This window comes from Prionailurus bengalensis, chromosome C1, assembly GCF_016509475.1.
Source record: "Prionailurus bengalensis isolate Pbe53 chromosome C1, Fcat_Pben_1.1_paternal_pri, whole genome shotgun sequence".
Taxonomy (NCBI): domain Eukaryota; kingdom Metazoa; phylum Chordata; class Mammalia; order Carnivora; family Felidae; genus Prionailurus; species Prionailurus bengalensis.
Genome location: NC_057345.1, coordinates 5,960,001 through 5,976,687, shown reverse-complemented (window position 1 = coordinate 5,976,687; position 16,687 = coordinate 5,960,001). Strand labels below are relative to the sequence as shown.

The following is a 16,687-nucleotide window of genomic DNA, read 5'->3' as shown; positions in this document are numbered from 1 at the left end:
CCTTTGGCCTAGTTTTGAGTGGTGGAGGGGTTGGCAGTGAGGCCCTCCAGCGAATGCACTGTAAGCTCTCTCGGGTCCGGGACTTTGTCTGGTCCTCTCTCGTGAATCCTCAGTGTCTGTCTCTTTGAGAAGGTCTGCTACTTCATAGAAACTCGTTAAACGTCGTTCCATGATTTGAGGAAAGTATACTGTGAAATTAATTTGAAATTATTATTTTCATTTATTTTTGTAACTCTTACTACAACTGTGTTATCTATATCCTGGAAATTTTAGGAGATCAGCTCAGAGTCTCAGCCCAGAAGTTTTATCTAGCACATTATTTGATTTTAAAGAGCGTGGGATTGTTTGTCTGTAGTGGTCTTTAATTAGCAGCAGCTAGGAGAAGGTGTCCGCTGACTCCCGAGCTGTTCTTCTCACATTCGTTCCTCTGTGAGTTAAAATGGAGGAAGGAATTTCGGTTAGGATGTTTCTCTTCTAGCATTCACCGGCACAGAAGCTTTTTCAGCATAGCCGATTCATCAATTCTTAAAGAAGGTACTCTTCTTGTGGTAATGGAAACATTCCCTATCTTGATTGTTGTGGTGGTTACACAACACTTGTCAAACAAACTGAAACGGTAAATACGTTAATTTTATTGTGTGTAAATCAGGCCTCAGTAAAGCTAATTTAGAAAAAACGATGAACCAAAAACAAAACCCAAAAAAGATGGAGGATGAAAGATTTTAAAGAAAAAAGTCTTAGTTCAAAAGATATTCACATTTATATACGTTGCATTGGTGCTTGAACATGATGGGGAATCTTTTTCAAAGAAATTAACCTATTTTAAAATGAACCGTGACTCTCTGGTCTGTGTTCTTTGATTTTTTTTCCCCCTCTTTCTTGTTTTATTTATTTTTTTTTTGAGCAGCATTTCCCCAGCTCAGCTCACACTTGACTGAATACACTGATCGATTATCTGGGGATTAACTAAGCTTTCTCATTTCCTGCTTTCCATTTCTCGTCTCCAGCAGGCCAGTGGGCCTTTGTTGTCTGGCATGTGGACTGAGATAAGCTATCAGGGCATGTTTGTATTAGAAAAATGGTTGTAGATGGAACAGTTATAAATAGACTAACAGGTATTAAAGGTTACAGTCTTTGTTTTGGTTTAAGTCAAAAAGGGAGAAGAATAAATAAGATATTTAAGACAAGACAGACTAGTTCACATAAAATGAGATAGAAAAACAAATTCTCAAGGCTCCTACTGAATTTTCCTTTTTTTTTTCTAACCGAACTATTTGCATTTGTTTATTGGCAAGTTGAAAATGTTTGCCAGCTATAATTGGGTTCCTATTATTAATATAGCAGGCTGACTTTATTTACATCACTAATGATTTCTAAGCCTATATTAGTACTCCTTGAAAGTACTAATAATTAATTCTAAAACTCTTTGTGTTGCTAAACGGTATTTTATTTTACTGTGTTACCAGCTCTGTAGTTTTGCACTTGAGTGCAGAAAGCAGTGGTACAAAAGATTACCTAGAGAGAGAGGACTACTGCTGGATTCACATAAAATACGTATGTCCGTCCGTCTTTATAAAAGCTAGTGCTTCGATATAGTGTTGTAAGCTAAAGTCTTTTACTTTCCTTTTCTTAAAAGTTCCTGTTGTTTCCTGTTGCTAGTTTTCCCAGGAAGCAGTACTGCTTGAAATGGCCACACTCGCCTAGACTCGCACAGGAAGTGCCACAGGAAGTCATCCAGCCTTTATCTTCCGCGTGCATGCTTCCAGCTCTTATAGGTGCACCATTTTTTCCAAGTACACTTTTTGTTTTATTTTCTTTTTTTAGTGTAGATCTATATATTCTTGTTTGAATCAAGCTTTAAATATTTCTCGACAGAATGAGTTCAAATTTTAGAAAGAAAAACAGTTTTAACTAAAACGAGAGGCTTCTTATCTAGATTTCCTTTCCTTTAACAGGAGTTTTGCTTCTGCCCACTAGCGGAAAGTCGGATTGTATAAATAACAGTATAGGCTTCTATTTTTTAATAGCATCTTACTCCTAAATGAATGTGTGCTTTCACATTTCCAGGCATGGTTCTGTTTGGGAAGCATGCTCGCTTACACGGTGTGAACGGGCAGGGTCCAAGGGGGAGGACTGCTGGGACCGTTCCTGTAGCACATTCCCTTCGTCCCATAGGGCAACTGTTCTCAGGTCTGGCCCATGGGTGTGCAGACTGTCTTCAGAATTACGCTAAGACATCATTTGCCTTTTTCATTCTCCTTTCACGAGTGTACACTGGAGTTTTACGAGGGTTAAATGACGTGTAATAACTCAGTAGGTTGATGGTAGCATCTGATATGAAGAGTCTGTTTCCTTAAGCCATACATAAGAGATCTGTTGAAATGTAAGTCTTACTTGCTTCCTAAAGTTTTTGTTTGTTTTAAGATTTTTAGTTGGTTGGCCCAGTCGGTTGAGCTGGTGTCTGACTCTGATTTTGGCTCAGGTCATGATCTCACAGTTTGTGGGATCGAGCCCCGTGTTGGGCTCCATGCTGACAGTGTGAATGAAGTGTGTTGTGGATTTTCTCTCTCTCTCTCTCTCTCTCTCTCTCTCTCTGTCTCTCTCTCTCTCTCTCCCCCTCCCTCCCTCCCTCCCTCCCTCTCCCCCCCTCTCTCTATGTCCCTTCTCCACTCACTCTGTTTCTGTCTCTCTCAAAATAAATAAACTTAATAAAAAATAAAAATTTTTGTTTGTTATAATTATTTATGTTAGTGTTAATAATGTTATTACTGCTAAAAGAATTAGTAAAAAATACCTCAAATTTTTTTATTTTTATTTTCCAATATAGTAAGTACTGATAAGACATAGTCCACATAAGTAAAAGTTCTTTGAACTTCTCAATAATTTTGAAGAGAGTAGGGAATCCTGAGTCTAACAAGTTTGAGAACCACTTTTATAAAGCATTTATCGACTCAGATCTTTTCAAGATATTTCAGCATCACTTTTTTTTTTAGACAGTTTCTTTAAAGTTTATTTATTTTGAGAGAGAGAGAGAGCGAGTGCTTGCAAGCAGGGGAGGGGCAGAGAGAGAATCTCAAGCAGGCTCTGCACTGTTAGCACAGAGCCCAATGTGGGGCTTGATCTCAAAAAAAAAGGGGATCATGACCTGAACCAAAATCAAGCGTTGGACACTTACCTGACTGGGCCACCCACGCGCCCCTCAGCATCAGTTTTTAATAGCAAAGTCTGTGTGATGTGTCTTTAATTGTAAGTTAGTAGTTTTTATTTTAAGAAATAATGTGATCGGGGCGCCTGGGTGGCTCAGTCGGTTGAGCGTCCGACTTCGGCTCAGGTCATGATCTCCTGGTCCGTGAGTTTGAGCCCCGCGTCGGGCTCTGTGCTGACAGCTCAGAGCCTGGAGCCCGCTTCGGATTCTGTGTCTCCCTCTCTCTCTGACCCTCCCCCATTCATGCTCTGTTTCTCTCTGTCTCAAAAATAAACATTAAAAAAAAAAATTAAAAAAAAAAAAGAAAGAATGTGATCATTTCAGTTTCATTTGTGAAACTTCTAGAGAATTTTGGAAGCCTGTAGCCCAGGCTTTTCCCCTTCTTTCTTTAACTCCTTTTTCACCACTACACCATCTGACCCTGTTGCTGGCTTGTGGTACAGCTCCCTGACTTTTCTAGCGAGGTCACCTAGAAGTGAGTAAAATCCCTGGAGGATGCAGAATCGACGCAGCTGTTGCCACCATCACCAGGCACCGACCAGAGTACTGCAAAGATGTCCAACTTTGCACTATTTGAGCCTGAGTTTTTCAAAAAGGAAATTCACTGCACTGTTTAATTCCATTCAGTATGGATTAATGGCAGTTTGGCAATTTCTTGTGGTGCGGCCTGTTCTCCCTCCCTTATGGGGGAAATATTTGGAGACAGATAGAAAATTTGTGGTTGTAAGTTTATTTGATATAACCATAGCTGCTGGGAAAAGAGTGCTGGCTCTTAGGAAGGAATTTATTTTGGGTTTGGACAGCAAAACATTGGGGATCCGAGTACAGAGTCCTGATTTATCTGTGGTATTTCGTCTTCCAAACTTCGCCTGTCAACCCAAACTTGAGACCTTTTCGGTCCTGAATCTGACACTTAGTGTTTTTGTCAGGATAATGTATGGGATACGTGCAGTAAATTACAGGAATGCCCCTTTAGCTTGGTGTGTCTGTGCTGATGTGTGAAGTCCACCTTTAAGTATAGCTTATTCATGTATATGTGACATGAACTTGTTATTTAGGTTAAGAGTTTAGCTGGTGACCCCGCCTCCTGTCTTAGGAGTTTTCCCAAGGCTGCACTTGTGCTCAGTTTTGGTCTCTCCATGGCTAATAAAGGAATTTGCTGTCTGAACTTGTTACTTTTCCTGCATCGTGTGATCCTCGGCAGAAAATGCCTTAATAAGCTCGGATTTTATAGTTGGTGGTTGAGAAGATTTCATTTTCGTGTACATTTTGGTCCTGCCAAAATACTGACTGACTTTTGTCCACATTGAACTGTAAAAATAACCAAATGACAGCAATTTGTTTAATAAACAAGGTATCATCAAGAAACAGTGATTTTTGAAAATGACTTGTGATCGGCAGAGCCTGGGTTTCAGCACATTTTTAGCTGCATCATCTTTCTGGACGTTTGTATGTAACCAGGTATTTGCACAGCTTGGTTGTAAACACTGTGTCTGTGCTCCCAGGTTCCACCTTCTTGCTTCACCTGATTCATCTGATCGAAGGTGACTTCAGTCCTCTTACAGGATCCAGATGCTGATGCAATCTCTTGAAAACAGTGTTTCGAATTGAGTGTCACGGGTTTGGAAAATACGCTTGTAACCTTGATTCTGGTGCCTGCAGCCAGCTAGCACCTTAGTCCAATGGATATGCTTGTTTCTCGGTTTCATTTATCGGTGCATTTATCCTTAAAGAAAGAATTCATTATGCTAGTTTTGAGTAGACCCCTGATAGTTCCAAGTTCTGTCCATTTGGAAATGCCAATAAATGATAAGTAGCCACTTGTATTCGGGTTCTCCAGAGAAACAGAACCAATAGGAGAGATACGTAGAGAGTACATGTCCCATGGGAATTGTCTCACGAGATCATGGAGACAGAGAAGTCCCATAATTTGCTCTCTGCAAGATGGCGAGCTAGGAAAGCAGGTGGCCGACTTTGTCCAGGTCCACGGGCCTGGTAACAGTGGAGCTAGTGGTGTAACTCCCTCCTTTGAGGCTGAAGGCCTGAGAACCAGGGGCCACTGGTATAAGTCCTGGAATTCGAAGGCCTAAGATCCAGGAGCTCTGATGTCTGATGGTAGCAAAAGATGTATGTCCCAGCTCAGGAAAAGAGAGTTCTGTGTTTCACCGTCGCCTTTTTGTTCCATTTAGCCCCAAAGAGATTGGGTAAAGCCTGCCCACCTGGGGGAAGTCAGATCTGTTTACTCAGCCTACTGAATAATCTCTCCTAGAAACAACCTCATGGATATACAGAGATGTTTTACCAGCTATTTGGGCATCCCTTAGCGCAGTCCAGTTGACACACAAAATTTTAACCAGGACTCCGCTAAACAGGACTATGAAACTCAAGTGGCATGGCTACCAGAAGGGACATGTGCTCAGTCCTTAAGGGTGGAGGATGTAGAACGCGACTCCAGGTTTGGGTCCTTCAGCCTCAGCCCACCTGAGCACTTAAATACATCTGAGGGTGGATACGTTGTTTACTCAAGGGCAATAAGATAGTTACTTGCCCTTAGGCCACTCTCTCAAAAAAAGGAAACACAGTGTTTAATGTCTTACTACATTTGGGAGATATGTGTATGACAGTCTGAAGAGGAGATACTCAGAGCTCTTTCTTCTCTTTTGAGAACAAGACTCTGGAGTCTGTGTTTTCGCTTTCTCGCCTGGTACCCATGGCAGAGCAGAACTCTGAGACGGCTGGACCTTGATGGCCAAGCCTTCCTTGGTGGCCCTTGTTACGTTTTTCTATGACTCTTTCTTTCATTGCATTTTGAGCTGTGATGGCTATAAGCCATTTTGATAGAAGGATAGAAAATGTTATCTCCCTAGTGCCTCATGGTAGCAGAGCAGTACCTTGAAATATTACAAGATCTTTCCTACATGATTTCATATTGATTGATCTCAGTTCCGGTGTTTATCTACAAAGTTGATGTGATCCTCTGATATGGAAAACTTCTCTTTAGATTGGATTCTTCTGTGCATATACCTGGATTGATCTTTGGCCTTGGAGAAGAATAGTAAGCTCTGACCGTGCTGTCCCTTCTTCCCTCCCTCAGAGTCAGGAATGATTCGAGCCTCGTAAGACTGTGTCCCCAAGGTCTTTTGAGGGTACTGTGTCCAACAGGCAACTCCTTGTGGGTGGAGGGGGACTCGGCAGGATGGAGAAGCCACTTTAAACTGACCGAGTGGCAGGCTGGAAGGCAGGCCATTTTGTCTGGCGGACCATGGCCCCTCACGCTGCAGGCCTTGTGTCCTCACACCAGTTGTTTTTGCAGATACATCTGAATTATACAGTAAACCTGTGGTATTCCTATCACTCTTACCCTTACTATCACCATGTTGTGGAAATGCGTGAAAAGTTTCTTTAAAAGGTATTTTCTTAAGCTATCTAGTATACAAATATTAGCCATTGCTACTTCCAAGATTTGTGGAAAATCCTGATTGGACATTTTGGCTTTAGAAAACAAGAATTTTGGTTTGATTTCATCTGACTCTGAATCTGGATCTTTTGTTACTTGAAATTCAAGCTCTCAAGAACAAAGCAGTTAAAAATTTGAAGGAAATTCCCCAATTATTATCTCTAGCGAATTATTTTGACTTTGCAAAGTTGTTTATTTGATGGTATTAATCTTTATATGTTGGTTCATTGTCTTTGGCCTCTGTCACATGGCCGATCGTGGTGGAGGGACTAGCAGGGCTTGTTTGGAGGGCTTTGGGAGCCCTGGCGGTATCTGCTGGGAGCTTGTGAGGGACTGATGGGGCAGAGTTCTTTCCTGTGTAATGCAGGAGAGTTTAAAATTGTTGTTGTTCCCATCTTGGGTTGGGGGTCTGCTCATATTGTATACAAGATTCCTCACACCCGTCCTGTTGGTCATTTATGAACTCCGACTACTCCCTCCACCCCCACCCCCACCCCCACTCCTTTTATTTTTTCATATTGTGTTAAAATGTTTTTTTCCAGTGATACCACGACTGGTCCTAGGAAAGACTCAGATTGGCTGTTTAATCAATGAAAGTACTGCATTAATAACCATGAAAGATCTCTAGGAATGGAAATTTACTTCTGGGCCTTGGATCTTGCATTTATATGAGATGGTCGAATTGTGTGCTGCCCATAAAACGAACCAGTGTCCCTTCAACAGCAGCCTCCTGTTCGCCTTCCCTTCCCCCTAGACGCCCCCCCCCCCCCTTTGCCAGCCGTCTCATTCTGAGTGTTTTACTTCAGTTCTGACTTTATAGTTCATTAACTCTCAGCCCGTTGTCTGACATTCGTAGCTCTAGAAAGGCCCCTGTTCTGCTCCCAAACACCCACTAGGCTGTTGGTCTTTTTTCCAAACCCAGGTGGGGATGGGTTTTGTCCTCAATTAAACTATTTCCTTAAATTTACATACATCCGTCCCTTCAGAGAAATCCAGGCCAGTGATGTGGAAAAGAATCCATAATTTAACCCAGAATCAGCTACTCTCCTTGTGTGCACAGTCCCTCCTTGAAGCCTCACTGTGAGCATGTTGGGTGTGCTGCTCCTGGGTGGTATTTTTTCCTTAGGGCTGGTACTTCCTATAACCTGCAGTCAGGCAGGCGGGCAGGCAGGCAGGCCGGCAGGCAAATCTCACTCTAAAGACAAAATGGTGGAAAATAATTTACTTCCCAGTGAGCTCTTCTCTGTATTCAGAAATACACCCCAAGGTGCCTTCACAGGGGCACCAAAATCTCCCCACTTCCCTCTTTACTCAGCATTCTGTTTAAAATGTGTCATTTATAACCACTTTGACCTTTGTGGAATTGTACAATTATATCACTAGTTGGTAATGAGGCCTATTTGTTAGAAATACTTGATATGCTTCTCAGATTGTTGCAAAAGTAGAGATTCTTCCCCCCTAATTTGCCACATGATTTATTTTTGTATTGCTATTACTAGCTTAATTTTGAATCTGAGAAAAACAACATATATAAGTGACCTCTTATAGCTTGACTCCTATCTTCATCTGTAAAACACTGGTAGTAACACCCAACGTTTGTTATTTTTTATTTTTTCCAAGTTTATTTTTGAGAGAGAGTGTCAGCGCAGAGCCTGACGCAGGGCTCAATCTCACAAACCGTGAGATCGTGACCTGAGCGGAAGCCAAGAGTCGGATGCTTCGCCCATGGAGCTCCCTGGGAGCCCCCCGCCCAACATTTATTGAGAGCCAGTCCTGCTGCTCTTGCCGGTTTGTTTGCCCCTCACAGCCAGGTGCGGTACCGGCGGTGGAGTTTCCCATCGTGTCCCGTGTCCTGTGCCACAGAATTGAGGCTTGGAGAGGTCATTTGCCCAAGTAAGTTGCGAGCCCTGATTCAGACCTCGGTGATTTGGGCTAAATCAGACGATCTCTAAGTTGACTTTTGCTTTTAGTTTTCTGTGATTCTGAGCAGAAGTCTTTTTCTAGTGAACGGTGGGAAGAACGTGCAGATTTCCCATGGTTAATGTTTGAGCCGCACCTGTGTGTGTGAGTGGCATTGGGAGCACTGACTGGTCAAAGGGGTGCGCTCCGTTCCCTTTTGCTGTTCCTCAGTGCTCAGTCACTTCTGGAGAAGATGGCATTTTAATTTGAAAAAAACCTCTTCAGTAGGGTACTGTTAGCGGATGCCATTATGTTGATGTAGAGAAGACAGGAGGTACTCCCCAGTGTGGCTTATTTATCTACTGGTTTTGTCTGGGGACAAAACCTAGATGTAAGTGTATAAAATGGAATGCGACCCTAGAAATCATCTCATTGCCTCCCCTCACTTGTCAGATGCCAGGTGACTCCCTAAGGTTGCCCCCAGCTGACTAAGTGATTGCAGACAGGACTAGAAGGCTCGATTACTTAATGTTAGTCTAGTACCCTCTGAAACGACATACTGCTTCCCTCTGGATGTTTGATCGTTAACTTCCCGGCCTGTTTAGGACGATTATGTCTATTAGAGCTACTTATATTTGTTCAGAACTTTTGTTAACTGTGAATCTACCTTTTGTTGTGTTGTATTCAGAATTAAGATTCGGAGGCCTTTTTTTTTTTTTTGACACAATGCTGCCACTCCCTGGTTATTAGATAGTACTGCATTATGAAATCCAGCAGGGTTTCGGCTGCCTTTGTAAGGTCTCTTATTAGGAGTCGTAAATCTAGGCACAAATATACCAGAGCAGTAAGACAGAGAGTGTGTGTGTGTGTGTGTGTGTGTGTGTGTGTATGTGTGTGCGCGCGTGTGGCCATTAAGTGTGCCAGGGTCAGAATTTAATATAGATATTATACCTCAAAAGGTCCCCAGAATCACTGGCTTGGTGTTCTGAAAAATAGACATTGTATGATTGCCAGTTCTGGTACCTTTGAAAGCTTACTTCGGGTGCCCTTCTGGTTTTCAGACATCTCAGATGTGTTAAAGAAATGCGTAGAAGCATAGATTTCAGAACACAGTTGCTCAGACTGCCGGTAGATCTGAATTCCTTTGAGCCCCTGTTAAGTAGTTCATTACTGTGAGCATTGAGGCATCCCTTAGTAGCTCAAGGACTGGAGAGCACTGTCATCTGGTGAAGGAAACCACATTCTGGTGAAGAAATAGCTCCTACGGTTCTCAGCAGAGTTCTTGAAATCTTTCTGTGAAGCTCTGGTGAGCATCAGCTACCAACAGAAACCGTTGCTCTCTTGAGCGCCTACTCAGCTCCAGCGCGTTTCCGTTCCTCTCATTCTTTCGATAGTCCATTGGGTAGGTTTCAGTGTTCCCATTTTGCAGAAAAGGGGAGACTCAGAATATGATTAACACGCCCAGAGTCATATAGCTAGGAACTGGTGGAGATGGAGTTTGAACCCAATGGTGACAGGCCTCACTGTGTTCGTATTTACATTCCACGTTCCCCACTGGTAGTGCTTAAACCGGGGTTGTTTTGGTCATCGTTCCAGTTTAGCTTTCCATAAAAAGGACACTGTTAGACCATTGGTTTTCCACTGGGGGGTAATACTGTCCCCTCAGGGGACATTTGGCAACGTGTGGAGATATTTTTTTGCTCATTACGATGACGGGGAGGGGTGCCACTGGCATTTAGTGTTTGGAGGCCAGGGGTGCCGCTCAGTATCCGGCAGTGTGCAGGACAGGCACCCACGCCAGACTTCCCTGGACCAAATGTCAGGAATGCTGAGGGTGAGAACCCCTGCATTAGGCAGTGCATTACCCCGAGTTTATCCTTGAGTACCTGCAGACAGGCTCCACCCCTCCCCTGCTTCGTCTCTTTCTGTGAAGATGCCCTCATCCTGGCCCTGCTGTTTATGGCTGGGCCCCGGGAGGAAACTGGTCTCCTGGCTGCTCTCTCGTGACCTGGTGTGTTGTCCCTCGCTGCCTGTGTGCTTGGTCAGCAAGGCAGATAGAGGACCTCGCTTGTCCAGAGAGAAACCCACTTAAAGGCCACGCTGAAGTCAGAATCCGAGTTCCCTCAGGACCATGCAGGAGGTTCTCCTGTGCTGCGTGCATGTGCGCCGTGGGGGTGCATCCTGCACTTGTTCTGTCTTGTCTCTGGCTTTGTGTCTTCCCCAGATCTCCTCCTTTGCCTGGCAAGAATGCATTGAGGTCTTCCCCACTTTTCCCCCAGGTCAGATGTTACCTCCTCCACAATCCTCCGCAGGGAGTAATTGCTCTTGAGGATAAACTCGTGTATGTAACATTTACTCTTTTTATGTAACATACTGATTCGTCCTCATTTTCCCACCTTCTGTATAAACAGTATAGAATGTAAAAGTGAAAAATGGATAAAAACTGAAAAGTATCCATTATGTAGGGTTATTCTTTCTATACAGTCTCTTTTTTTCAAATCAGTAATGATGCCCTATTTTTGTAGGCCTATTTGACACAGTTAATTATACAGTACGGATCTTGGTGTTTATGATACTTACTTTGGAATAGTGCTTCTTCGCATTCAAGTTCATCAAGACTTTGACGGTGCTTTTCTTTCTGGTCATTTAAATAGCTTTAGTATTTTTCAGTAAAGGTTTTTTGTTGTTTTTTTGCCTTTCTGGCCATTTAGTGAAGACTATATACATACCTCTTATTTAAGCAGAAAGCAGCTTGCTTCATTAAAGAGGCTCCTTTGACATATTTTAGGACTTAGTCATCTCCTTCATAAACATGAAGCATGTCTCAAATTTTAGCTCTCTTTCATTTCTGACTCACCTGCTGACTTGTGATGGGAAGGTAGACGTTGCTAAGGGGAATGATACAGCAGCATTCATCTTGGGGAGGTCTCTTAAGCCCCCACCTGGGTTAGGAATATACTTTATGAGGCCATGGGAAGCCTTGGTGCACTGCCATGTTCAGAGGTCTCACGACCAAGGTGTACCAAGACGGTCTCCCTCAGGCCGTAGCCCCGTAGCCTTCAAATAGAAGGGCAGTGTTTCATCCTTTATGCTTTGAATGGAAGCATAACCAGGAACAAAGTTGACTTCTGGGCATAACATGTTTCAGTGTCCCACGAACATTTAGGGGCCCCTGATCATCATAGAACTCATTATTAGTCACAAATATTTATGTACAAGTTCTGTTCTCTGGAAATTGGAAGACAATTAAGATAGGGTCCCTGCTCCATGAACTCCTGGTACCTTCACCACCACCCATAGTTTGCTGTATTAGTTTGCCTTGTAGCAATAACGTGGATGGGGATGTAATTAGTCTGGGTGATTGGCACACCTTGGAGACATGACTTTGTGCCGGGCCTTGCACGGTAAGGTTTTTCTAACTTATTGTCTTTAAAAAGGCCTTGACACTGTGCTAATGCAGTTTATAAATACTTAGCAAAATGTTGAAGAATTAAGATAGAAGAAGGATGTATTCGTGTAGTTTTGTATAGTTAATGCTAAATAAAACTATACTATTCATTGAATTAATCAAGCTGGGGGGAGATTTATAGGTTCAAGTTTGGTCTCCTTTGGTTTCCTGGATTAAGGTTTTGAGCAGTAGGGTCAGAGGGATGCTAAGGCTGGGATTAAAAATAATTTTGACCTTATCATTGACTTCTGTATTTTTGTGGCCCTGTGGTAATTGTGAGTCTCCCTCTCTGCCTCTCCACCTGTTTACAGGGGCTTTTGATCATGGGTATGGTATACAGCTGTGGGCACCCGAAATCCTGTTCCTAATGCTGTTAGATTTTCCTTTTCAGAGTAAGAGGGACCATCTACTCATGAACGTCAAATGGTACTACCGTCAGTCTGAAGTTCCAGATTCTGTGTACCAGCATTTGGTTCAGGATCGGCATAACGAAAATGGTAAATAAGTCCTTCTGGTTTGATTCTTACGTTTTCTAGCTTTGGACAAGGTTATTTCTTAAAACATTCATTAAATGGAGATAACCACTATGAAAAACTTTCTCTAAAAAAGCTTTTCATAACTGAGAGCATTATGGGAATGTTTATTTGTTTATTTATTTAGTTTTGCTGAGTTCGTTCATTATTTTTGCCTTAAAAAAAAACCAAACAACCAGAGAGATGCGCCAATAACATCTTCCCCTTAAACTTGGACTAGAGATAGCTCTTCTTTGGAAATAAAGTAATTTCATTTCTAAAATTCCTTTTTCTCCCCTAATGATGAGCTAATAATACCGAAAACATCATGATTCCGTTTTATTTCTTTTCTCCTTTTCAATAATCTCTATGATTGAACTTCTCTGCATCCAGGGCTGTGAACTTCAGTTTTGAAAGCATAGCTTCCCTGAAGGGTTTGCAATTCAGTTTGCGTCTTAACTTTCAGAATAATCAGGAAGGTAGTTCAGAGATTGCTCTGGCATTGTAGTTTCTACCCAGTAACTTTGTTGACATGTGAGATATGCACATAAAATGTGTATTGCGTTTGTTCAGATGTGTATAATCATGCATTTTTACTGATTTTTCAAGTGTTGGGCCTCATGCTTAACTGATTCACATTTGTCACCCATTAATCATATGAGTTAGAATTTGTCACTACCCACTTTCAGATGAGGAAATCGAGGCACATGAGATGCTCAAGGAGTTGCCAAGGCGACATGTCTTCTCAGCGGGCCTGGCCAGGCTGGGATCCAGCTGCCTCTACTCTTCCTTTCCCACTCGTCCTCACTGCTTCTGAGTCAACAAAGCATAAGCCAAACAGTTTTGAGGAATGATGTTCTTTTATAACTCATTAGGCTTTTCTTCTTTGAAGACTATAAAAATTTCTGTTAAGGCAGTTAAATTATGGTTCCTGATTAAAAATAGTAACTTGGTTATTTTTTTCTACAGAAACAGTGCAATTTCACTCCATCCTGGAATATTTAGCAATAAGAAATTAAACAGGATCATTAATTATGTCAGTAATTTACACGTTTGCTAAAATGTGATCATTGTTTCTTCTGTTTTTTTCTTCGCTTTTTCATTAATTGCTTAATGCATTTCAGCAAACTGTGGGGATTTAATAAGGGTGTAAAACACATCCAGCAAGATACTTGTTTCCTGTTATGCCTGCCATACATTATTCCTCCTGACCAGACCTGGTTATTTATTGTACTTTCTTTAGTGGGAGGTGAACCTGAAAGAAAAATCTAGCAAAAATTTTCCTAAGTGTTTTGGGAGGCTCAATTTTAATATCCTCTCAATTAATTATTTTGACAGACTCTGGAAGAGAACTTGTCATTACAGACCCGGTCATCAAGAACCGAGAGCTCTTCATTTCTGACTACGTCGACACGTATCATGCTGCTGCCCTCAGGTGAGCGCCAGAGACATGGTCTTTGCTGTGAAGGAGCGGCCGTCGAGCATGGCGGGTCGAGCAGCCTAAGCCATCTGGGTCTCTTTTGATAATCATGATGTTAATCAGAGTACTCTTGTGGTCTCAGTGCAAGTTAGTACACCACCACTCACTCCAGTGTTAACTTTGTGGGTGATTGGGATTTCAGAGGTTACCTGTACCTTCACTCATCTGTGTGGGAGAAAAGAAACCAATATAAGAAAAAAACTTTTGACGCCCTCTCTATAGTTTTGTATCTTTGTGTCCTTGGTAGTATGCTGGGTATTGAAAATTAGTATCCTGGCACTGGTTGCTGAAGTTCTTAGGGTGACGTGTTATGATGGTCTGCGGATTATTTTCTCAAGAATCAGTTACTTCCACTAGAAAAGGTGGAGAGATGGGTGAAACAAATATGGCAGCATGGCTTGAGAGTCTAAGCAAGGTTTATAGGAAGTTTTAGCAACCTGTTTATTCTTTGAATTTTTTGTATGTATGAAAAATTTCCTACCAGAAAGCTTGGCGTTAGGGAGAATATATTGAAGATTTTATTCTGAGGAAGGAGGTAACATTGCAGATAGTCTTAGGTAATTATGCCAAAGAGTGACCATAAGCCCCTACTTTGCACTTTCTGGCGTTTTCTGTCCCTTTCAGGAAAAGGTGATATATGCGTGCGTACACACACACACACACACACACACACACACACACCTTCATCCTAGTATATTTCGCATGTATGTGGAAGACTGTGGGCTTCTTAAGTAGTAGAGGAAGTAAGACAAGTAATAGTTTTGTAATTCTTTCCCAACCAGAAAGAATAAAGTGGTGAAAGACTACTTCCTTTGTTAAAAATAGAAAAAAAAAGTCATAGGGATTTACTTGCTTTTAACTGAGCTATAATGAGATCCAGTAATTTCTCCATTATGTTGCTCAAATGGCGTTCGGTGAAACCATCTGGAGTCTCCTGTGCAAAGCTATATAGCCAAAGCCAGTTATTTCAAGGCAAATTAGTAGCAACTTTTAGGGCAGGTTTGGGTCAATGTTTTGGGCCAGAATAGCTTTCCTATGATCTCCTTCGCAGCTACTCAGCTCAGCCATTGTAGGGCAAAAGTCATAGGCAACAAGTAAATAAATGAGGTGCTGTGCACCAATAACTATGGACGCTGACATTTGAATTTCATTTAATTTCCACGTCAGGAGATATTATTCTTCTTTTGATTTCTTTTTTAGCCATTTAAAAATGTAAAAGCTATTGTTTGTTCTGCAACTGTATAAAAACGGGCATTGGGCCAGATTGGCCAATCCCTGCTGTAGGGGAAGGAGCGAATATGGTTAGATTTGGCTTTTTACAAGACTTTAGATACATTTAGAGAATTTCTCTGGTGTTTTATCAACGTCTTCCAAAGTTCCCAGAAGCCTTTCTTGTCTTTGTGGCAGTGACTTTGCAATCTTAAACTCGAACACTGAATGAAGCAAGTTAATGGAAGTTTGGATAGATGGATGGAACCATTAAATTGTTAGTGAAGACAAGTGGCTTGATCTTGAAATACTTTCTTATCTTGATATATATGCTTCTCCCCTCCTATTTTCATCTTGTGTCATTGGTTGAGGTAAATGATTTTAAAAAACGTAGAGTTAAAGTTAAATAAAGATGTGACAGGGCGACTGGGTGGCTCAGTCAGTTGAGTGTCTGACTTCGGGTCAGGTCATGATTTCCCGGCTTGTGAGTTTGAGCCCCACCCCGGGTTCTGTGCTGACAGCTTGGAGCCTGGAGCCTGGAGCCTGGAGCCTGGACATGCTTAAGATTCTGTGTCTCCCTCTCTCTCTGCCCCCTCCCCTGCTCACGCTCTTTCTCTCTCAAAAATAAACAAACATTAATAAATATGTGAGACACATAATGGTGGTTATTCAATGTGTTTTGATAGATTTACTTGAAATGAATATATTTGAATATTAGCGGCTATTCAGATTTGTGGAATCATTTTATACTATTTTACCCTTTTTAGAAGAACCAGTTGTCCCACGTAATTCCACCTGGACCTAGTAAACATACTTTTACTGGATTTCTAGTCAGATGCTTTCTGGAGATATGTAATTGTGTAGTCACTGTCCCTTCCCTGGCCACCAAAGGGCTGGAATGCTGCTGGTAATTCCTTATCTTCTTTTCACTGTGTATGTGACCAGAACCCTTATGGATTAGTCTTTTCTTCCTGTGGTATTTTCTTTGAAGTGGTCATAAAGTGGTTCCATTCTAGCTGTCGTCTCAAATTTGATTTTGTTAGCTTCAAATAGAACCTCTGTGTATAACCTGACAATTGGATTTTTTTCCCCAAAGATTGCGGATCGTAGTGGTCACACGGTTATTGAATGATCTGGCCTAGTAGGTGCTTAGTAAATACTTGTGGCTGGCTTGATGTTTGTCTGCATCTGTATTGCAGACAAACTGCATTTGTCTGACATTTGAGCTCATCTGTATGGTTCTTACTGTTACTACTTAGTAATCTCGCCAGGCTCTCAGCAACAGAGCGTTTCCTGTAAGATCTTCTCCCATAAAAGCAGATTTCTCCCCCAGGAATCTTTATTGTTCTCTTTCATTTTAGCAAAACTAGATTAATTTTAAAATACAGTGTGGGCTGGGGAGATTAAACTTTAGTTTTTTCTTCCACTTATGTCCTGCCCATTTATCCACAGGAAGAATTTTTCTTCCTCTGTAGAT

At 41.9% G+C, this 16,687-nt stretch overlaps 1 protein-coding gene across 6 annotated transcripts in view; it reads left to right on the top strand.

The window, feature by feature from the left end:
- The window catches only part of RERE (arginine-glutamic acid dipeptide repeats), a 424,113-nt gene that overhangs the window by 240,331 nt on the left and 167,095 nt on the right, over positions 1–16,687 (top strand). For all 6 annotated transcript variants that reach the window (XM_043573708.1, XM_043573701.1, XM_043573705.1 and 3 more), the window contains 2 exons: positions 12,401–12,506; positions 13,860–13,956. In XM_043573708.1, the coding sequence (XP_043429643.1) occupies positions 12,401–12,506; positions 13,860–13,956 (203 nt within the window). The remainder of the gene's footprint in view (positions 1–12,400; positions 12,507–13,859; positions 13,957–16,687) is intronic.